The 23,945-nt window shown below is 36.7% G+C and overlaps 1 protein-coding gene and 1 pseudogene across 1 annotated transcript; both read left to right on the top strand.

Moving 5' to 3' along the window:
• Window positions 1-7,537: 7,537 nt before the first annotated feature.
• LOC147543477 (DNA binding / DNA-directed RNA polymerase) lies at window positions 7,538-11,249 on the top strand. Its single transcript, XM_086634957.1, has 5 exons — window positions 7,538-7,664; window positions 7,767-8,234; window positions 9,247-9,369; window positions 10,195-10,500; window positions 10,612-11,249. The coding sequence occupies exons 2-5, from the start codon at window positions 7,782-7,784 to the stop codon at window positions 11,026-11,028; spliced, it is 1,299 nt and encodes a 432-aa protein (XP_086491083.1). The 5' UTR covers window positions 7,538-7,664; window positions 7,767-7,781; the 3' UTR covers window positions 11,029-11,249.
• A 3,149-nt stretch (window positions 11,250-14,398) lies between these two features.
• Window positions 14,399-23,737, top strand: LOC147543476 (receptor-like kinase TMK4; annotated as a pseudogene).
• The last annotated feature ends 208 nt before the right edge of the window (window positions 23,738-23,945 follow it).

Below are 23,945 nucleotides of genomic sequence, written 5' to 3'. Positions count from 1 at the left end.
AGAGTGTCCCATTTTCTTTTGAGTGTTTTTTTCTTGCATACATCAGCCGGCTAAGGGAGGCAGAACCCATCAATTACAAAGAGTAAATCAAATACAATTCAAACAAAGGCAACATTTGCGTATCCTCACACACGCTCAACTCTCAACTCACAAAAAACCATGAATTCTAATCAGTTACCCATACAATAAACCCTAGCATGTACACAAACCAGCAAACAAGAAACAAAACAAGAAAACATATACACGAACATCATTTCCTAGCTTTGATCCTACTAACACGTGTTTTATCTTCATTTATCTTTGTTTGCAATTCCTTTAACAGAACTGAAAAGGGGTATCTTTTACTTCACCTGAACACTGGCAATTCTAGGTAGGAAACCAACAACTTTATTTGTTTTTATACACACATGAGTGTTGGACATCATAATAATAGGATATGTAATATAAGACAGATTGAAACTAAGAGATCTGATGATCAAGATGAGTTCAAGAAAAGAGATACGTGTGTAACACGTACATGTACGTGACGGATCGAGAAGACATGATCTGACGATCAACAATAATTCAAGATGTATGAAGATATGTCCGGATATATGAAGATCCATAATATTTACTTTCTTATATTTAGAATATCTCTTGTAACTATCTAATGGTAATATTATATTATTTCGTAGTTTAGTTAGTAGAAAATAGGAAAACCTAAACCCTAATTTATCTATAAATAGGAGAGGGTTTTAGGTTTTAAATCATCGAGTTATGTCTGACCAATGTAACCGATCAAACCAACGAGTTGTGGTGATTCTTAATGAAACAGTTATTTCTCCGTGGATGTAGGTCGTGATTAACCGACCGGTATATTATCGTGTCATTATTTCAATGTCTATCTCCGATTATCACATAATCTTGAATTTAACATGGTATCTGAGCATGTAGTTAATCGTTGTGATTAAGTAATCGACATATCACTTTGTCGATATTTTTTTCCAAGTTAACCTTATGATTCTCATCAACGGGTTTATCACATCCTGTATCATAGAAATTTTTTTACTTCCGCTATTTCCTTCAACATCGTATTAGAGAAGATCATTTTTTTGGGATTCTATTTGTACTCTTAGAGGATGCGCTAAAGACTTCCTCCCCGACAAAGATTAGTTATACTTCTATTTCTAAATTTAAAAAAAAATCGATTTTTTTATACCTAAAATAGGTCTGAAATTCAAAATACAAGTTTGAGAACCAAAATCCATCAGATTTGGTTCTCCTTTACGACCAATTCACCCGTTCCTGACCTATAGAGAAAAATCCTAACCTGGTTTTCTCTGACGCTGACCGAAGTCAAAAGATTTTGACTCGCCTGACCCAAATAGTTCACAGTCCACCAAGTTGCCTCGACTGACCAACCCGTGGACCCGCACTGACCGACCCGTGGACGCACCCAAGCCAAAACGTCCATTTGATTTTGCTGACCAGGTCAACATCATCTGACCTTGCACTTGGGTCGTCTTCTTCGACGAATGCCATCTAGAGCTTTCAGCCGATTGTTTTTCTGGCTACCTTTCTCACCAGACGAATACCTCCCACGTCTTGGACCATCATCTAAAAACGTTTTCCCTTTCACTTCGATGGAAAATCGACTCTTTCACTGTCCTTTATGACCACCACCTATCTCTTTCTCTCTCAAGAAAACCTCGTGGACAGTGACGATTCATACCACAATCGGTCTCTCTTCTCGTCGATAATGAACAGAAGCCCTAAGCTACACCATTATCATCCATTTCCCCCATCAACCGATTCGTTTTTTTTTTCAAAAAACCTAGGGTAACCGGAACTAATGTTTGACGAAACCCTAGCTATCTCGAACCATCGTCCTTGCTGATGGAACCCCCTAACTGAGTCAACTTAGTTGACCCGTGACCACATTGGTAACTCAGTCAATTAATTTTGACTGACCCCTTTTAGACTTTGCATCACTAATGCCCTTAGAATTTACTTTTGGTCCATTTCCAACCGGTCCTTTCAGCCCACCCTTACCACCTCTTTCTTCATCTTCCCGAGAGATGTTCTCTCCCGCGTGAAACCCTAAGGCCATGTTTGGCGAACGAGAATGAAATGTGATTCCCGGGAATTGCATTCCCGTAACGCGATTCCTGGGAATCAGATCATTCAGTTTGACAAGGAATAGGAATTCGATTCTCCATAGATTCCTAACTTGGTGTTGGTTCGTGTAGGAATCGGAATATAATTTTTTATAAAAGTCCTATTATATCCTTAAACTACATAAATAAAACGTCAATTTTTTTATATACTTTAATCAGTATTATTTATTCAAATCTGTAGATATGAAATAGTAACATGACACACCAATTAAGTAGTATTTAAAATTTTATTTAAAATAAATAAAGGTCACAGCTAAAAACTTTTCTTTTTAAACATTATGAAATTGATTGGAATGAAAAGAGAATAAGAGAAAAGGAAAAAAACTAGAGAGAGGGTTACATTTGAGCGAGAAAAAGAATTGCTATGGTGGTGGCTAACTATAGGTTTTTAAGTTTTTTAGTTGTGATATTATGTGGAGGACGATTTTAATAATAGTCATTCTAATGTTTTATTAAAGATAATTTGGTCTATAAATATTAAAACAAAGCATTCCCGGGAATGGGAATCACAAACCCACCCCTCCCTGGGTTTGCTATTACCCCATTTTGAGGGAATCTTATTCTTCCGAGAATAGGATTCCCCCTGCATTCTCGCGAGGCAAAAATATCAGGATTGTGATTCCCAGGAATCACATTCCATTCCCACGCGATTCTCGCGCGCCAAACATGGCCTAAGGGTTTCCGACTGCTGCCACCACCTAGGCCCTCGACGCCTTTCAACTTACTTTCCGACGAGTTTTCCATTACCAATTGATTGCTTCCATCGATTCGGATAAACCACCAGCAATTCCCCTTTCGATTTAGTGAAGAAACGATCATTTTTCTCGGTTTTAAACCACTACCGATAACTCTCTCTAGAGTTTTCTGTCGGCGGCGACGAGTCAGCCTTGATCGGCCATTTCACTTCTTTCCGAAACACTTCTCGACGAACCCTGGACCTATAAGGTCTCTTATCCCCTTCGGGCGACATCACCTTGACGAATTTCATACCCAAAAATTCATTTTTTTGGAGTTTTCCCTCTTTAGAACTCGATTCATCACCGGTCAATTCTTGGTCAAGTTTGATAAATATGGACTATACCAATCATGGATTAGGAGTCTAATACACATCACATGTGATTTCTCTTATTTAATTTTAATCCTAATTAGAGATTGAGAAACCCTAACTATAGGAAAATCCTAATTTTTTGTTAGAAATTTCAATTTCCCCAAATTACTTATTTGAGACAGCTTCTCTTACTATTGTTTCGTGACAGTCATTTGCCATAGTTTTCAACTGTTGAAAAATTTCTTTTGCGACAGACTCTAACTGTCATTTGTATCCAATTGTTTCTAGTTGCGACGTAATTTTTCTGTCATCTTTCCATTATATTTGTGACACTTAATAACTTAATTTCATTAATGTCTTTTCGGATTCACCTGTGACATTTTTACCACCGTCATTTGTATACGATGACTTCTCTTTCCTACCAAATTACATTTTGGAATATCTCTTCAACGGATAGAATATCTCTATTTTTAATTTCGGCATTATATCCATGATCTTGCATTTTTTGGCAATGTATTTCATGTCGACCATCGTTTTGATTGTTACTTATCCAATAATTTTTGGCATCCTGACAATGATGTTTGCTGCTTTTAAATAAAACAACTTTATTTTGTTACGCATTAGGTCACTTCTTGACCATTTTCACCCGACAATGACTCTCTTGTCGAGATTCATCTTCACAACATTTTTGTTGACATTTTCTTTCACATTGTTCCCACAATGACCACCTTTATATACATGACAACAATACATGTAATTTCGTTGTTATTCATTATCGTTCAATTTATGGCCACAATTCTAAGATTTTCATTGTGACTTAATCATCCTTCACCTAGCATCCAAAATCCGAGAGTTGCAAGTAGCTAGACAAATAAGAAGTATCAACAAGTTTTTCTCTCCAAGTCAGAAACTTCAAAATTTACGTGGTCCAACTTGCGACGGGGGGGGGGGGGGGGGGGGGGGGGGGGATAGGATATGTGATAATACGTGACGGATCGAGAAGACATATGAAGATCCATAATATTTACTTTCTTATATTTAGAATATCTTGTAACTATCTAACGGTAATATTAGATAGATTTTATATTATTTTCTAGTTTAGTTAGTGGAAACTAGGAAACCCTAACCTCTAAGTTATCTATAAATAAGAGAGGGTTTTAGGGTTTAAATCATCGAGTTATGTCTGACCAATGTAACCGGTCAAACTCACGAGTTGTGGTGATTCTTAATGAAAAGTTTATTTCTCTGTGGATGTAGGTCGTGATTAACCGACCTAACCGCGTTATATTATCGTGTCATTATTTCAATGTCTATCTCCGATTATCACATAATCATGAATGTAACACATCAAACAACTCATAAGTTGCACTATGATTTGGAACAACTCCCAACAACATATTCATAACACATTGGTCATCCCAAAGAATGAATTCATGACAGAAAACACTATCCTATTAACAAAAGAAGCATCGACATAATAAAGTAAACAAAACAATAGCCACAAAGTAACTCTTTTGACTGTTGAAGATAAGGGTGTTTGGTTGGAGACGACAAGGTTAAATAATATGGGGACATTTATAATATATCATTTTGTTTTAGATTTTATGTCCCTCGACGACATGTTCTGGGAATCAAAATTAAATAAATACATACATTTTTATATAAAACTAAAAATAAAAAAATAGGAATAAAAATAAGCCAATTTTTTTTATATTCATGTTTCTTTCGGAAATGTTAGGGTGACTTAGAGGATGCCCAATCCAGTCACCCTCATGACGTGGCGGGTCAAATATGTTGAATGAGATCTGGGCGTTCAATCTTGAACGGTCAAGATTTAAAAAAAAACCCAATAACCAAAAACTCAAATCTGATCATGGGCATCTTCCTCCCTCCCAACAGTCTCTCTGTATCTCTCTCTTCGCCCCTCTCCCTCACTCTCTATGCAACACCTTCAATGGATGATTGATATGACAATAAAGACTTTCTCACCTCTCGCTCTATTTTGCATTTTCTTACACAAACTTTACTATATTGTTCCTCATATCAAACTCAAAAAGAGAAACCCCAGATGACAACTTCTGACTTTGAACTTAGAAAAATTGTTGGTAATCAAAAGGATCCAATAGTGATATTGATTGGCTATTTGCTTTGCTGTTTATAATCAAGAGAATCCAGGAGTGCTATTGATTTGTTGTTTGATATTTTGATTTATTGTTTTCATGGATGGAAAATGTTATATTGGAATATTCATGTATTGTGCTTTGATGTTTTGGTTTATTGTTTGAATCATCATGTATTGTATTTTGATTTATTGTTTTTCATGTATGGATCACCAAACTCAAAGCTCCTGACTTCATTCGTCTTTGATCTACTTACATTCGTCTTTTATTCTGGTTTCAACAATAACTCATCTTGAAAGATCATCACTCAAAGCTCTTGACTTCAATTTCTCTTTGGTGTTAGGGTTTTCGATTTGGCCTTGATCTACAGAGAGAGATACGGGAGAGAGAAAGAAAGAGAGGGAGGGAGAAAGTCTTGATTGTTATGTATCAATCACCTATTGAAGTTGTTGCTTAGAGATTGAGAGGGAAAGGGTGAGGGACGAGAGAAAGAGACGGAAGAGAGCGACGAGAGGTAGGAAGATGAATGATCTGATTTTGGTTTGTTGGGTTATTGAGGTATTGGTTTTCTTTTTTAAATCTTGGCCATTCAAGATTGAACGACCAGATCTCAGTCAACATTTTCAACCCGCCACGTCACGAGGTTGACTGGACTGGGCATCCTCTAAGGCACCCTAGCATTTTCGATTTTCTTTTCCTTGATTCCTAGAAACTCCGCAAACTCAAGTTTTGATCTCTTATAAAGCAACCACCACAAACAATAAACATGATAACTATAACTATTCGATTCTTCTCATTTGCTTCATTTTAATTAATGCATTTATTATACCTCAAGGCACAGATGATGCTTCATTCGTATTCGTGGAAGATGATGCTCCACTAAGATGAAGATTTCTCTCAATTTTGCAAACTATTACTCTTTCACTCAACTAAAGAAAGTGTTAGTAAAGACTTGTCCGAAGAGGTTAGAAACACATCCTTGATGTTTATTTTGAAAGTATTTTTGTTGAAGTATTTTTTTTTAGGTCAACCTTTTTTTTCCCCTGTCGTCAGAAATTCGAAGAGGTTAGATACACATCCTCGATCTTAGATGGTCTCCAAATGGTCTCTGTGTGATCTTTATGCTAATCAAAGATCTCTGTGCAAATCAAGTGGACACGTTTGATGCTGATGAGGGTAATTAGGGTTCCAAATGGGAAGATTAAACAACGAAGGAGAACAAAGAGTGGGTGTCGTGCGAAATAATAAAACAGTATATATTCGGAGAAACTGAATTGAAAGATAATTACGTGGGATAGAATACCATGGAGAGATTTGTAACCGTGAATATCATGGAGAAATATTTACTTAATTAGCCTAAAAATATCTGTGTAATTACTTGAACGGGTTCTACTCATTAATTATCCTCCGTTAGATCAGATTCCAACCAAATCTCTAAAATAAAATGGACGGCCAGACTTATCCTCTGGATAACCGACTGAGTTGTTTTAACATATAGGATAATGCCATTCTCAACGAAAATTCGAGTCCTGATTATTTAGTGAATACTCTTTTCAGATTTTAAGAAGATTCTCAAACCAAGAAGATTTATTAATAAAAAAATTTTGCTTACGCAGTGTGTGACAAAATTATGGTCCAACGGGTAGAAATTGTTTACAATCGACTTTATAGGTTTGAAACAAAGATATTAAGACCCTCTTACCTGTTAGCCATGGAAAAAAGGAATTCATAAAATTTTATGTAGTGGGAACGAAAAGACCTACATTTTTTTTGTTTGGGCATCTTTCCCAGTGGTCCATTGGAATGATTAGTTAAAAAGAAAATTCCATTAAACATATTTAGGTGTTTAAAAAGAAAACGAGAGTTTATATGTTCAAGATTTTACTTTAGAGTGGGTTGAGTTTAACGGTTCAAGTGTCTTAAACAAGGTATATTAAACACACATATGTTTAATGGATATTTCCTAAAATGAAAAATGTCTCTATACAATCGAGTGTCCCGATTCACTTCAGGTGACTCTCTATACCAAAGAAACTTGAATAAAAGTTGACAAATGAAAGGGTAAAAAATAACCGTTAGAGCTGAGACAAAGTGAAAGGGTTATTTTAGAAGCTGGTCATCTTAAGGGGGTCATTTTGGAGAGCTGGTCGTAATAAGGGGACCAACATGGAAATAACCTTAAGTTGAACCATCCAACGGTCAATATGAACTCAACTAAACCCTCCTCTCTAATTCTCTCCTCCCTTAAATCACCTCTCTCTCTCTCTCTCTCTCTCTCTCTCTCTCCTACTCCGAACAGCCGCAGCTTACCACCGTTACCGTCGTTGAACTTCGGAACAGGTACAAATCGCTTTCTCTTTGGATTCTGATGTTGTTAAGAACTCAAATTCCTTGTTGAATTATGATATTGATTCATTAGTTTTGTAACAACTCAAATTTTAGGGTTTCTGAGACGATATGGAGGATGTGAATAGCATAAGCCGAAGCGAGAAGAAGAAGAAGAAAAGGGAGAGAAAAGAAGCAGAGATGGAGGAAGAAAATACCTTAATGCGAAGCGAGAAGAAGAAAAAGAAGAAGAGGAAGAGGGAACATGTGGAGGAGGAGGAAGAAGCAACCATAGACGTGAAGATAGAGAAAGTATCTGAACAAGCTGATAAAATAGCTCCTTTGGTAGGGTATTTTCCTTCTGGTTTTAATCCCCACAAGACTGAATCACAAGTTAGGGTTTTCAGAAACAGTGTCATGACGAAACGTTTAGAACTCGTTGTTAATCCTAAAGGATCGAAAACCAGTTTCGTTGGAACCAATTATACTGGGGAAGCTTTAACTCCTCAAATTTGCAGTTACTCCCTTGGAATTCTCGACAAGGAGACACGAACCCTTAAGATTGTTCCATTTGCGTCTAATAAGGTAAAATCAATCCCATTTTCTTTCTGTTTCATCTCTCTTTTCCATTTTAGTTGAAGTTTGATAGCTTTAATTGACTATAATTGAACTTGATTCTGCATTTGGGTTCTTAAATATTGAATTTTGTCTCTCATATATCAAGTTTTCTTTTTGAGTTTTGAATGAAATCTACCCTTTTTTCCTCATAGCAAATGAGTTTAGGGCTGAGAAATAATGATGATGTTTTTCTTTTCGTCAAATGATAGTTTAAAAAATGTAAACAACTCAAAATTGCATATCCAAGACCTGTATAGCATTCTAAAGGTGGGTAGAATACTGCGTGTCTGTAAGCGACTAAGTAGCATTAGATAGGCCTTCCTGTCCCTCGAAACAGCTTCTAGTAATTGACTTCTATTTCGTGTAGATACTACTGAAAAGGAAATTATATCTTTGTCATCTTGAAATGTCTATGGATGAATTCACTAAAAACAATTTTGGAGTCTTAAGGTACATCTCATTGTATTGGGATTTTAGGAATTTGCAATAGGAGACACAATGATGTCAATCGAGTTCTGCTGAGGGCGGGCCACTTTAGAGGTCGAAGTTACTACAATTTTCGTTTTCTTCTTGTTACTTCTCATTGCTTTACTAGGATTTTTTTAGTTACTTATTGTTTTACTAGGATAGTAGGATTAGATTTTAGTTATTTTTATAAGTCTTTTAGTTATATCATGCTCAAAAGAGTTTAATGGTGTATAGGTAGCTCTGTTTAAGCTTCCACATATACGTTTGACATCACTCAATGAGCTTTAGGTATTATCCAGCCTTGCTTTTAGCGTGTGGTTCTGTTTAATTTTCTGTTATTCCTTTCAAGATTCTAGGTAGAATGTAGTAGACTTTCTTGCTACTGTATCAACAAGTAAACATATCAATTTTTGTAAGGTTGCATTGTATGACAATTCCATACAATGTATGTGTTTGATATTAATTATATATACAGATATATTACTCAATGGTGTTGGCTATGTGATAATAGATCTTTAGAATGGAACCGAAATTTAAGGAGCCAAATATTAGCAACGGACCTAAAGAGTCGGACATTAGCAAAACTGGAAATGAGGCTACCAATGCGTATGGAACAAAGAAGGCCCGAGTAAAGGTAAGCTTTTGGTTTTCTTGTTATTTCCTGAAAGACAGTTTTTGTGATCTTGCTTAAAGAGGCTATCTGCTGAATGCAGTTCTGTTATTACTTATTAGTCTGCAGTATTATCAGTCGTGTCCTCATGAAAATGAGGCAGTGTATGGACCCTTGAAAGAATGACATAAAGACCACAGATAGAACACATTTATAAAATCGAGTCCAATGCGCCTATATGTTCACAGTGTTTGCCGAGATTGTGTGGCATGCAAGCATTATAAATAATTTAGCTATTAATTTTTATTTATGAGGTATTCACGAGCTTTAATAGTTTAAGTAGTTTATAGCTCTACTATTGAAGTCCATACATTATTCAAACGTAAGAGACTTCGGGTAAGGTTGAATATTTATCTAAGTTGCCTTGTCCATTTATTCCAGACACTAGTTTTCCATGAAATTCGGGGCATTAACTTTGAAGTAGAAGAATCAGCAATCAAAGTTCAGCATTAGTGTGTAACTACCATTTTCTAGGTACCCATGGAGCATGTATTTCATCATATAAGACAAGGGCTATTTTATGTTGCAGTTCCATTTCTAGATATTATTCTCGAAGAAGTACACGAGTTATTTTGTTATTATTCCATTAGATTGACAAAAGAGAGTGAAGAAACAAAACTAAATTTGGAGCCAACTACAAAATAGCATGTAGTAGTACAACTTCTATAGACATGATCAAACTTGAATATTTTTGAAAACCTAAGGTGTAATGACAGCTGGTCACAGATTTTCAATACATTACTAAGAGATTTCCTGCATGATAAATAAAATCCATTTTGACTGTGACAGACTCAAAAAGCTGTCTCGAACCGGAAAGAAACCGCAGAGACCCAGGAATATGTGGACGAGAAAGTTCAGAAGGTTGTGGTAAATAAGGATGCTCTGAAGAGTGCTGATGCGTATACTCCTCGTAATATCCCACCCCACAATATTACAGCCACAGAACCAGAAAAAGCTTATCCTCTTAACAGGATTATTTCCGAAGGGGACTGGGATTCCCTTGTCGATGTTCTGAATTGTGTGCAATCAGGGAATAGTCTTGATGCTTATCCAAGTTTTGTTCGCAAACGAGCTAAGAAATTAATGAAGATCAAGGTTTGTGTTTGTTTTGTTTTTTGAACTTGTTCGTTTCTGCTCAACATTTCCAGATTTCATCGCTGCTTATACACTCATCTGTTTCTGGGTTTCTTTTTCGGGTAAAAATAGGATCCCATGGAGAGAGATGCACTTGCTGGGATATTGTCTTATATAACTCATCTAGTGAAGTTTAAGGATCAAAAATCGAAAGACCATTCTGAGTCGGTAAGGAACCATAGAATCCCAGCTGTTCTATACCAGAAGTTTGCAACGATGTTCACTGATGAAGGAGGAAGATTTGAACCTACACAAGAAAAGAAAAATCTCTTGATCAGTTACGTTTTGGTGCTGAGTCTGATAGCAGATGGATACAGGACTGATCCAACTGATATTGGGATAGACTTGAGACTGTCGAACGCTCCATTGAGAGATTATTTTGAGAACTTGGGTTGCAAGTATACAGTGGTGGATAAGCTTCATAAAGAGGTGATTCTTCCTCTTCCTCTTGTCTTCCCCGCATCCAAGTACGAGAGGCGCAGAAGATAAACAGATACCAGTGTTCTTGCTCTCTCTCGCTTGAATACTTCACTTCCCAATCCACTGGGGCGTTCATTTTGCCTAGTGAATCTTAAGAATTTTAGTTATTTGATTTCAACATGTTGTGAAACAACTAAAAGGAAAGATTCTTAAAAGTATTTTATAAATCTTCGTTGTCTTGTATCAAAATAGGACTATAAGCTTTTGCTGGAAAGGGCTAAATTGACCAACCATAGGTGCATCATCATTAATGTGGTTTTTGTTTATTTTTCATTGTGTGAATCTTGATTATTCAAATTCAAACGAAAAGAAGAGCAACCTAAATCAGTCATTCAGTTGGGTCAGACCAACAAGTATTTTGGAATCCGAGTAGAGTCAATCTAGACATAAAGTTAGGTTTTGGATTTGACTTAGAAAAGGAATAAATTCAGTGAACTATCCTGCTAGTGAACTAGATTCTTGTGTTCCTTCTTCGGCTTCTCTCGTGTTGAAAGGATATATGGAAAAAGATGGAACAGCAATGTGTTTCTCCAAGGAACAAGATATGGGCTGGGAACGGGGACTTGGCAAAGTTAGGGCTTTGTGCAAGCACCTTTAGCTATGTTTGGCATAATGTGATTCGTGGTCATTGCAATATCTGGTTGAAATATTTGGTTTTGTCAAGAGTAGACTTAGAGATTAACCTTACGTGTAAACATCAAATTGACAATTCCAACTGCTTGCAAACCTATTCAATTTATTTTCCTTCTGATTCATGGTATATTCATGTGTGCCAAATACCATTATCAGTTCTTGATAATCGCATTTTGTTCTCGTGCACCCACAACCTTAAGGTAATGCACAAGAGTAGAGAGGGTATAAAAACAATCACTTCGAACTTTATAGACAATCCTAATATAATTAGGGGTTGTTTGTAATTGCTTTAACTTATTTAAATTCACAAACAAAAAAAATCATCCTCTCAAGTTATGCTCTACTACAAAAGAGCAATCCCCTCTAAATGGAGGTAACAAGAGAGTCCACCAAAGTTATTAGTTCTCTCTTCACCCTCCAATAAATGAACAACTCGCCTAGGGATCAGTCCGGGCGGACAATCTGGTCCGGGCGAAACAGACACAAGTCAGCCTTGTCGGGCAGACAACTGGATAAATCAAATAGACATTTCACACTTTCTTCTATGAAAATGCCCATCCTTAGTTTTTCTTTCTTTCAGCCGTAAGGTCAGGCACCGGACTTACAAAACACATTCTGCCGAAACCTAGATATAGAACATTCACACTTCGTGTGTTGCCGTTCTACCCTCACATGCTCCGGGGTACTAATTATTTATTGACCAGTGGTAGTGTCAAAGGCGTATCAAAGTATCAATCCATCTGAATAATTAAGCCTTACAAATTCAAGTTGTCCAAAAATTAAAAAACTGATACTGATATTAAGGCACTGACATCAAGTTGTCAAAGCAGCAATAACAAGTCAACAAAAACAGCAACAAGCCATTCAACAGTGGCAGCAAAGCATAAAAAGAAAAGCCACGGTAGTTCCGACCGGCAGAAAAGAAGAAGAAGATGAAAACAGATAAATTGAAAATAAGTCAGAAAACAAAGAACAAATAATAAAATGATTAATGATGTTGAAAAGTAAAAAAAGAAAAGAAAAAAAAAAGAACAACTCACTGTGAGGGTATTTCGAATTTCAGTGAGCAGCAATGGTGGTTTCGGCCGAAAACCAAAAGAATAAGAAGATAACAACAAATCAACTCAGATTAAGTAAGAACAAAGAAGATAACATAATAAAATGATTAATAATTAAAAACAACACAAGGGAGAGAGACATAAAGTCAAAGGTTATGTATGCTGAATCAAATATTGGTAAGCCATACCAGTTAAGAAGTCATCCCATTGAGTAGTGCGACATGTGTCAGAATCCTGAATACGCACCAGCGAGACTTTGATTAAACTAACAGAGAGATGAACCCGAAAGAGATCTGCCACCTGAACCATAAAGTCAGAGGTATGCACGAGTCTCCTTGAACTATGTCACAACTTAAAGACCATAGGAAAGGTGGAGTTGAGTCAGCTCTGCTACCTAAACCCTGGAACACGAGGTATGTAGAAATCTGCTCAACACCTTGAGCACCGCTATGCCTGAGAAAAATGACGGTTGCGCGGAAGGCCAGATAGCGTTGAGTATTTGCTTTCCATATTCGAAGATACGATCATATGCCCATGATCAGAAAGTAATTAACGACCTTACTATGTGACGTTCATTAATCCAGTGATTGACCGCCACCAAGCTAACCTAAATAAACGACACAGTTTTACCCTGAAAAGGGATCCAATAATTGACCTTTGATTTCTCATTGGCTTTCAACATGTAACATTGGGCTGACTGAAGCGTCGGATTGTCTTTTGCAGGTCCCCCCCCCCCCCCCCCCCCCCCCCCCCCGCACCCATCGAGTTATCAATACTAGAAAGCAGTTATATCAAAGGTAAGAATGATGATTATTCCAGAGCTACGGGGAAACCGCTTTTCGACATCGCCACTTTGCCGCTAGAGGAAAGGGATGTCACTCCGGCGATCCCAAACATTCGTTAACACAAATCCAACAATCCCAAATATTCTTTATCGCGAATCCAACAATCTTCAAAATATTTGAGTGCTCGAATATGTCATCACCATGTCCGGAGATGGGAATCCAGTACAAGAAATAACCCCTATGAGAGAAAACAGAAACGCGAGTATTGAGCTCCTGCTATGACGCCGATCTTTCAATTATAATGCCCCCTAACGCTATAAGCGAAATTGCAGATGCCTAACATCTAACATTAGGTACTTAGGATCACAAAAACAAACTCATGGTGTGTTTGGATGGCGGAATCATGAATCCGCGGATTCATGAGTCCTTGGGATTCATGATTCCACGGATGCATGAATCCTAGTAATATTTTTTGGCTTGTTTGGCAACTAAGAATCCTATGATTTATTATTATTTGAGTATTTTTAAAAGTCTTTAGAAAAAATATGATTTTTGAAAAAAATAATGATTTTGAAAAGAAATAATGATTTTGTAGAAAGAAATATTTTTTTGTTGATTTTAAGTTTGAAATTTAGGTTCATTAATCCAAAAAATCCTAGCAAATCCTAGGGGGTAAGGTGGGATTTTGGTCCAATACAATTTTTGGAATTAAGAATCCTTAGGATTCAAGAGTCCTAGGATTCTTGGTAGCCAAACAGACCAAGGATTCATGATTCCTACCAAATTCCACTTTTGATAGGAATCCTACTTAGGAATCCTGCAACCAAACACACCATCAATATAAACTAGCTAAAGCCAGGAATGTATACTTCACTTTCGCTACCTTAAATAAACAACATAAATATGCTTCTACTTGTCCAAAGATCAAGAACTTTAGTCGAGTTCCTCTACTTTGAGGTACACGAACGCTTCAACTTGATTGCCCCTGGAGGTTAGCTAAAACCACAAACCAAAACCTTCTGGTTCTCCTTATGATGGTGAATCCTTTAACTTGTGAAGATTATAGCTCTTCGAACAAACAACTAGAATTACTCTTTTAGAAGTTAGGCAAATATTGTTTCTTCGACATACATACCTCCCTCTTAGAAAATTTGGCTGAAAAGATAGAGTGGGAAAAATTCTTTTCTAGTTGCATTAGAGATTTAAAGCCGCCAAATATTCTTCTTGGAGATGATACGAGGGTTAAGGTTGCTGATTTTAGTCTTGTTAGAAATGCCCATGATAGTAAATATATCAATTAGTATATAATATCTTTATAATTAGAGTATAGAATAAAATAAATTTGGTAGTTTCCATTCTTGTATGTTGCCTCACTTTGTATAAATACCCATTGTAACACAACTCTTAATATATAAATGAAATATCTTTCTATTTCAGACATGGTATCAGAGCATCGATCTTGAAGCTTCACAATAGTTGTGCGAAATTCTTCGTCGGATCATCTTCATTCTAATTTTTAGGTCCCAGTTGAATATATATTCAACACCAAATCTGTCTACTTCTCATATCATCATCAAATCAGTGATTTACAATCAATTTCTTCATCAGGTAACACCATCAGTTTTAAGTTTACACAGTTTTTTGTGTTCTCTACCATTAACTTAGCTTTCTCTTTCTAATTTTTTCTTTTCTTCTTCTAAAAAAAGAAGGTTTCTTAGTCGTCATGTTTGTTTTCTAATGGCTAGTGAAAAAGACACTCAATCATTGACCGATGGGTCATCTCCAGCAGGTACTTCGAGTGCTACGGTTTTAGCCACTTCAGGTATATCAGGAGATCCCTCGTTTACTTGTAATAGATCATGGATAATTGACACTGGTACTACTGACAACATGACATCTAGCTTTGACGGTCTACATTCCATTAAACCATCTAGCTAAATCCGTATTACTAGTGCTAATGGAACTACTTCTTATGTCCTTGGATAAGGATCTTTTTTTCTCACTCCATCATTGAGTCATGATCATGTCTTGGTTGTCCCCTCTCTTGATTATGACTTATTATTAGTTCCACAAATAAATGAACCTTTAAATTGCACTGTGGGTTTTGGCCCTCGTGTAGCAGCCAGACCTTCGAGTCGGAGAATCGGACGAGTTAGAGCGTCGAGCAGATTCTGTGGTTTCTTTGGGTTTTCGTATTGAATACATATTTTGATTGATTCAGACTGCTTATCGGATAGTTCTTGAAAAATTATGAATTTTGACTAGTCATACATAAAGATCGGACATGATTTGGGTATCGTTTTGTTTTTGATAGTTTTCTTCGTTCTCAGATTTATTGGGGTCATGTAGTTTCTTCACGGTTGGTTTTGGGAGGAAAAAGAAAGAAAAAGTCTAAATTGAGGGTTGAATTAGTAAGATATAAATGTAGTGGGATTTATTTATGATGGATATATAAACTAGGGGTTGGAATGCAATTATTTACATGGGCACTTTAGATGATGACACATGGCATTGCTATGGTTTTTAAAAGAAACAAACCCACCTCACCTGTACACGTTGCAAGCATTAATAAACCCATCCCATCCTATTCATTTCGTCAAAACTCATTTGTGTAGGCAGGGAGTTGAGAAACCGAGTGAATGTTTAGGTTATAAAAGCTATGAATTTTAGTCGTCCATTTCTTGGCGAGTTTTCGTCGGAATTCAATGAAACTTGTTCCAGGTAATTCCACTCGACTTGTTTTACATATCTATCCGTTTAGAATTTTCAGTTTTGTCCGTATTTGGTGGTTATTTGATGGCTATTTCGATAACTGTATAGTTGTACTAATTTCATTTTGGATCAAAATTTGAAGTTGTTTAGACGATTATTATTCAATTTCTTCGAATGATTTGTGTCCAGAAACATGTTTAGGAGATTGTAGACTATTTCGGGTTGTCCAAATATAGACGGGGTGCTGTCGAATTATTTTACGGCTCGAATTATTTTACGGCTCGAATTTCATATATGAACTAGTTTTGGTAATGAAATGGAATAGAGATGGTTACCCGAACTTTGTCATATTTCACCTAAATGGATAGGTTGAGTTATGGATTCGTACCATTGGGTTAATTTTATGATTTGATAGTTCTAGCTTCATAGTATTGGGTTCGTTATATAAGTTGTCAGCTTATGAAGACTCGGAAATGTAAAATAGAGTTCATGGGTTTTTGGGTTGGTCCGTAAGGTGTATTGGGTGTTCGATGGAACGTCTCAATGATCTCTTTAGTGCCCAATAGGACATTCCTAGTATAGTTTCATTCATTTTATGCATTCTTGCTTTGCAAGAGGAGTCTTGACAGTTATGTAACTGTCAAATGACCGTTTTGTCCTTTTATATTCCAGCGAGACTACTATACTGCTATAGGGAGCTCGAGGAGAGGTGGAGCTTAGTGAAAGACACTATCGGAAGCGCAAGGAGAGGTAGGATCTTATGAATCTTACTTGGAGCACGGGTATTCCCCGTTTCACCATTATATATGTATTCAGTTATTATCTTCTTTTTATCTTTATCTAAATCAAATTATGATATGATATGTGATGACGTGAATGTATGTGGTGTGCTCTATGTTATGGATGTTTTTCTTTTTAAAACAAATTAGTTTTTCTGAAAGATAATCACATGGAGGCGGAATCGCTTGATCTGTGTGATCGTTCTGTGTGAATTGTAAACACGTGGCGGCGGAATCGCTCGAGCTGCGTGTATGACATGGAGGCGGAATCGCTTGATCTGTGTTACGTGTATTGATTGTTTGACGTCGGGCATTGGTTGGTCCCCTTGTTTATATTTCTGTTATGGATTAGCCATGAATTCATGTCAAGGGTTACACTCGGTGCGCGTGGCTAGCCGTTTGGTAACGACCATTCTTGTTTACCCAGAATGGGGTCCGAGAGAGATTGAGAGTTGGGGTATTCCGACCCTTAGAGTGATTAGGGGATTGACCAGTGCCATGTTGGTTTATTTATTCTGCTAAGCCACTGGTGAGTGTGGTTTGAATTTTGTAATGACTTGTGGTTGATACTTACAATGTTTTCACCGAACTGGAAGAGGGTGTTTGTCCATGTTTTCTTAATAAGAAAATACTTGATCCCTGAAAGTGGACACTTGTAAAAGTTTGGCTTTAAACAGGGTTTACCCTACCTTGATACACAAGAACGCTCTCCTCTTTCGGTTGATGGGACTTGTTAGGAGGACTCTGTTCTTGTAGCTTCAGATCATTTAATATTATTATAGGTGCATGCATATGTTTGGGTATTCTTCGAATGGTTAATGAGGTACCTTGCGAGGGAGCGTCAGATCTGACCGGAGGTAGGACGCGCCTCAAGATGAGATAATTGTATCGCCGTGGGTATATGGCTCTATTAAGCGACGATACTCTTATAGGCATCTGGGTAAGTCATGACATATTTTAAGCGTATCATTGTTTAGGTGGGATTTGCTATTCGATGCGTATTGAGATCACAAGCCAGCCCGTTGGGCGATGATGACGAAGGGAGAGTTACGGAAGCTCTTACCGGGGTATTACGTGGATCCATGTGTACACTGCAGTAGTCAAACGTTCGATAAGGCGCCGCCTGGCTACGCACTAACAAAGGCCTACCGGTTCTTCCTAGCCGAATAGTAGGTGACCCCGACTGAGGGCGTATTCAGTCGTGATCTTGGTAAGCTAGAAGAATTATCTTGCTATATTGATTTGCTTCGTGTGCATATTGATATCTCTGTATATATGTAACACTTATAACTATTGATATATTAAAATGCTGATGTGTGTAGTGCGGGTAGGATGTCTAGGTATCCTACTGAGATGACCTTCGGGTTATCTCATTCCTATTTGTTGTTGTTCATTTGCAGGTATTGGGGACCCGGAGAGACATAATTTACTTCGACAACTCACATTATGTAAGATTATAATTTCTATTATATTTTCAACATAATCACAACGTTAATATTATATATGTATCATCTAGAATAGTTAGGATCGTTCTCTCACATGTCTGTGATTGTACACATGTAAATATTGTGCACACTATCATTTTGAATTTGATGTTATTGATATGTTGGAGTTTGTGAAAAATGTATGTATGTTTGACATATTTTTCAGGTTTGATATGTTCAATTTATAGAGGAGACTCTGTCCAAATCCAGTCCCTTCTGTGAATTGTTCATATAAATGAATTCAAATTATTTTATCTTTATGAAGAACTATTTTGGGTTACACATTTTCCGAACATATTTTCAAAGGTTTAAACTATATTTGATTATCCGCTGTGTTTGTTCTTGATTTATAACCCGTGAGGAGATTATTGGCTTGGGTTTATATTTGAAACTGGTTTGAGTTTGTATTAGACCGAGTTTCTTTTATAAACTGCCGGGTAAACCGTGACTCGGAACACGGGGCGTCACACCTCGTATTGTCTTTTTCAGGATCTTCTCACCAGGGTCGTGATTGGGCGTGGTACAAAGAGAGGACGACTATATTATTTGGAGTCGACAGAAGGTTGTAGTGAAAGGTTGAGGCAGGCACATCATGTTAGAGGAGATGAATCAGAAAGAATGAAACAAATTTGGTTATGGCATAGGCGTTTGGGGCACTCATCATTTAGTTAATTGAAACATTTGTTTCCAGATTTATTTTATAAGTTTACGGAATCCGATTTTCATTATGAAACTTGTATTTTGGCTGAAAGTCGTCGAATTTCTTATCCTTTGAGATTGCATAAAAGTTCTATGCCTTTTATGATTGTTCACTCTGATGTTTGGGGTCCGGCTAAAATCCCTATCATTAGCGGTTTCAGGTGGTTTGTGACCTTTATTGATGATTGCTCTAGAATGACATGGATTTTTCTTCTCAAGCAGAAAAGTGAAGTTTTTGACAAGTTCAAACAGTTTCATCAATATGTTCAAACATAATTTTCGAAAAAGATTATGGCACCACAGTCCGATAATTGTAGAGAGTATACTTCTAATAAGATGAGTAATTTTTTTATTCAAAAGGACATTCTTCATCAAACGACACGTGCTAATACACCCCCAGCAAAATGGTGTTGCTGAGCAAAAAAATCAACATCTTTTGGAAGTTGTTCGCGCCTCTTTGTTGGGAGCCCATATGCCACAGTATTTTTGGGATCAAGCTCTTTGTTCTGCTGCATATCTTATAAACAGAACACCATCTAGTACTCTCCAATACCAAACTCTTTGACAGACATTGAGTTCATTCCATAAAATTCTTTCTTCAACAAGTTTAGAACCACGCATATTTGGTTGTGTTGCATACACTCAGATTTATCCTCATAAACAGAGTAAACTTGATCCAAGAGCACGTAAATGTGTATTTGTTGGTTACTCGAATACTCAGAAGGGATATAGGTGTTACCGTCCACCTACCCAGAATATGTATGTTACCGCTGATGTTACTTTCTGTGAGAGTGAATATTATTTCTCAGGGGGAGACTCTGAGTATCTCCTGCAGGGAGAGAACTATATATTTGTAGAGGATACTATTGACAACACTATTTCACCCAAGTTGAAGATGTGATAGCTTCCGATCAATCTATAATAAAAGTTGAACAAGATATCATTGCAACTCCAACTTCTCATGTATTTGAAGATGTGATATCTTCCGATCAGTGTACAATAAATGTTGAACAAGATATCATTCCAACTACAACTCCTCATGTAGTACTACCGCCACTCATCTAATCGGATTATGCGGATCCAGTTGATCCTTCACAGGTAACTGAACTAGATTCCTCTGGTAATTCCTTAACTGTAGAAGCATAGAAAATACAAGCTACCAGTTACCTCCTCGAACTACTAGAGGCATCCCCAAAAAATAATATGAACCTGATTTTAACTCGAACATAAAATATCCCATAGCTAATTATGTATCTATGGATAAATAGTCTCCTTCACGTGCGTCATTTACATGTCAATTGTCTGCTGTATTGATTTCATGTAATGCGCAAGAAGCTTTGAAGGACCCGAAGTGGACTCAAGCTATGCACGAAGAAATGGAGGCACTCCAAAAGAACTCAACTTGGAAAGTGACCACCCTCCCAGAAGGAAAACAAGCAGTAGGATGCAGATGGATACATACAGTTAAGTATAAGGCAGATGGAACTATTGAACGCTACAAAACTAGACTTGTAGCAAATGGTTACACTCAAACCTATGGTATTGATTATTCTGGACATTTGCTCTAGTGGCTAAGATGAACACAGTTCGAGTTCTCATCTCATTAGAAACAAATTTGATTGGCATTTGCAACAATTTCACTTAAAAAATGCATTATTACATGGTGATTTAGGAGAAGAAGTTTACATGGACCCTACACGATGCAAGAAGAATTCTATTAAAAGTTACAAACAGAAGAAATCTTTGTATGGACTAAAACAATCTCCAAGAGCGTGGTTTGGAAGGTTTAGTAAATCAATGAGAAATTTTGGATACGAACAGAGAATTAATGCGTATTATACTTTATTTTTCAAACATAAAAATAGCATGATTACGTGCCTCAGTGTTTATGTTGACGGTATGATAGTAACAAGAAATGATACTGAAGAAAGACTAGCATTACAACATCATTCGGCAAAAGATTTCGAGATAAAAGATCTTAGAGCTTTGAAATATTTTTTTTTTGGTATTGAAGTCGCCCGCTCGAATCAAGGAATTTTTTTTGTCATGACAAAAATATGTCATTGATATTTTAACTGAAACAGACATGTTGGATTGTCAGCCAACAATCACTCCCGTGGAGGAGAATCACAAACTTGAGTTATTACCGGACCAGGTGCCCACCAACAAAGATAGATATCAACGTCTAGTCGGTAAATTGATATACATATCACATACTAGACCTGATATAGCATATGCGGTAAGTTTGGCAAGTCAATTTATGCATGCACTGAGTGAGGCAAACATGGATGCTATAACTCGAATTTTGAGGTACTTGAAGTCAACACCTGGTAAATGATTGATGTTTTCTTCTCATGGTCATTTTGATGTTGAAGGTTATACAGATGCAGATTGGGCAGATGAATGTAACAGATAGGTGATCTACATCTGGGTACTTCACTTTTGTAGGAGGAAATTTGTTTACTTGGCGAAGCAAAAAGTAGTATCTAGGTCAAGTGCTGAATCTGAATGATATGTCACAAGGAATATGTGAATCATTATGGATTAGAAATTTGATGGAAAAACTAAGTTTTAAATCCAAACAAGCTACGGAATTGCATTTTAATAGTAAAGCTGCAATTGATATTGCAAATAACCTAGTGCAACATGACAGGGCCAAACATGTTGAGTTAGATCGACACTTCATAAAAGAGAAACTTGATTAAAATATTATTAAGGTGTCGTTTGTCCGGTCTGAAGATCAATTAGCAGATTTCCTAACCAAAGCAATCAACAGTCAAATCTTCTCCAACGCATTAAGCAAATTGGGTCTCGAAGACATCTACGCTCCAACTTGAGGGAGAGTATCAATTAGGGCTGTAAACGGACCGAACTATTTCCGGATACAGTACTATCCGAATTCGAAATCCGAAATTATTCGAACTATCCGATAAGGGTTCGATATCCGACGGATGGTAAAAAATGACATCCGAATCCGATATTCGAAATGCTATTCGAATATCGAATATTATCCGATCCAAAATTCTGAATTTTAAGCCATAACATTATAACACAATATTATCCGAAATTCGAATATTATCCGATCCGAAATTCAAATACAATATTATCTGATCCGAAATTCCGATAAGAGTTGAAGACTTGAAGTTGAACTTTGATTCTTTGAAGTCTGAAGACTTAGTCTTAGACTTTAAGTTGACTACTTGAGGATAAAGTTTTGTTTATTTTTTAATCCATTGGGTGAATCTTAACCGTTGATTTCAAATGCGAATCGGATCGGATTTTTTCGAAGTCGGATATAGCTATATCCGAATCCGAAACCGATATCCGAAAATTATCCGACAAGACATCCGAAATTCGAATCCGAAATCCGAAATGTCGGATTATTTGAGTGCGGATGCGGATCGGATTCGGATTTTCGGACCACCGTTTACAGGCCTAGTATCAATGAGTATTAATTAGTATATAATATCTTTATAATTAGAGTATAGAATAATATGAATTTGGTAGTTTCCATTCTTGTATATTGCCTCACTTTGTATAAGTACCCATTGTAACACAACTCTTAATATATAAATGAAATATCATTCTATTTCAGACGAAATACTCCCCAGAAATGCGATTAGCATGGGCATTTGGATATCTTGCACCCAAGTATGCAACTATGGCTGATCTTTTATTTGTAGCTGCCTTGTAACACATATATTTAGATGGTTCATCAATTTTATTTTATTAGATGTCTTTTTACCATTAGAGAAGGTTGTAGTCTCTCCTTTTTTTCTGTGCAACATTTTGGACGTTTGAATTTTTTATATGATTAAATATATTCAACGATAAAATTTGATCATTAGACCAACTTGAAATAAGATTTTGGTTTTATCTACTAAGAAGTGAAGGTGAAGTAGCTTACTTTTCCTTCTCAGCTTTATCATTTCTAATTTAATTATACCCTTCCTCATATTATAGTTTAAAATTGGTCTTTAAAACGTGGAATTCCAAAACTAAATTGGAAACTTCTACTGATGTTGAATCTAATGCCTATCATATTGTTACAGGCAATGGAAGGGTGACTAGAATGGTTGATGTTCATGTATATGGAGTGGTCTTAATGGAGCTTCTTACAGGTAGAAAAGCACTACACATGAACTTACCATAAGAACAATCTTGTCTAGTTACATGGTTTCTAAGAGTGCTCATCAACAAAGATAACATCATAAAAGTTGTAGACCCAACCCTAATGAGGAATCATTCCAGAGGATTCTCACAATGGCTGAACTGATGGGCCCATTGCACAGCTCGTGATCCTTCTCAAAGACCTGAAAATTAGTCATGCAGTAAATGTCTTGAGTCCTCTTGTAGGACACTAGAAGCCTTCTCATGATCAAGATGAAGAAGATGGAGATGGCATTGATCTCTATATGAGCTTGCTCCAAGCTTTACAAAGATGGCAATCAAATGTAGGAACTTCAACAATGGATACGGACTTCTATAGCTTAGGGGATACCCAAAGAAGTTTATCCGATAAGCCACCCGGGTTTGCCGAGACGTTGGGTTTAATTCATTGCAGATAAAAAATGATAATTCCTATAACAAAAAAATAAGGCGGGTGCCTTTTTTATCATTAGTCTGGTTCGTCATTGCTGATGTCAAAAAATGACTTTCCGTCAGATCAACATGAAATAGGGAGTTGATGCATGACAGCCTCCGTTATGTTTGATTATTCTGTTAAGTTGAGTGTTGTTAGCTTCGAGTTCCTGCTTTCTGCTCTACTTCTTGCTC

Source organism: Eschscholzia californica, unplaced genomic scaffold (assembly GCF_041429995.1).
Source record: "Eschscholzia californica isolate CP2 unplaced genomic scaffold, dmEscCali1.0.p SCAF_4, whole genome shotgun sequence".
NCBI lineage: Eukaryota > Viridiplantae > Streptophyta > Magnoliopsida > Ranunculales > Papaveraceae > Eschscholzia > Eschscholzia californica.
Note: the sequence above shows the minus strand (reverse complement) of the source record. Positions and strands in the feature narration are given on the sequence as shown.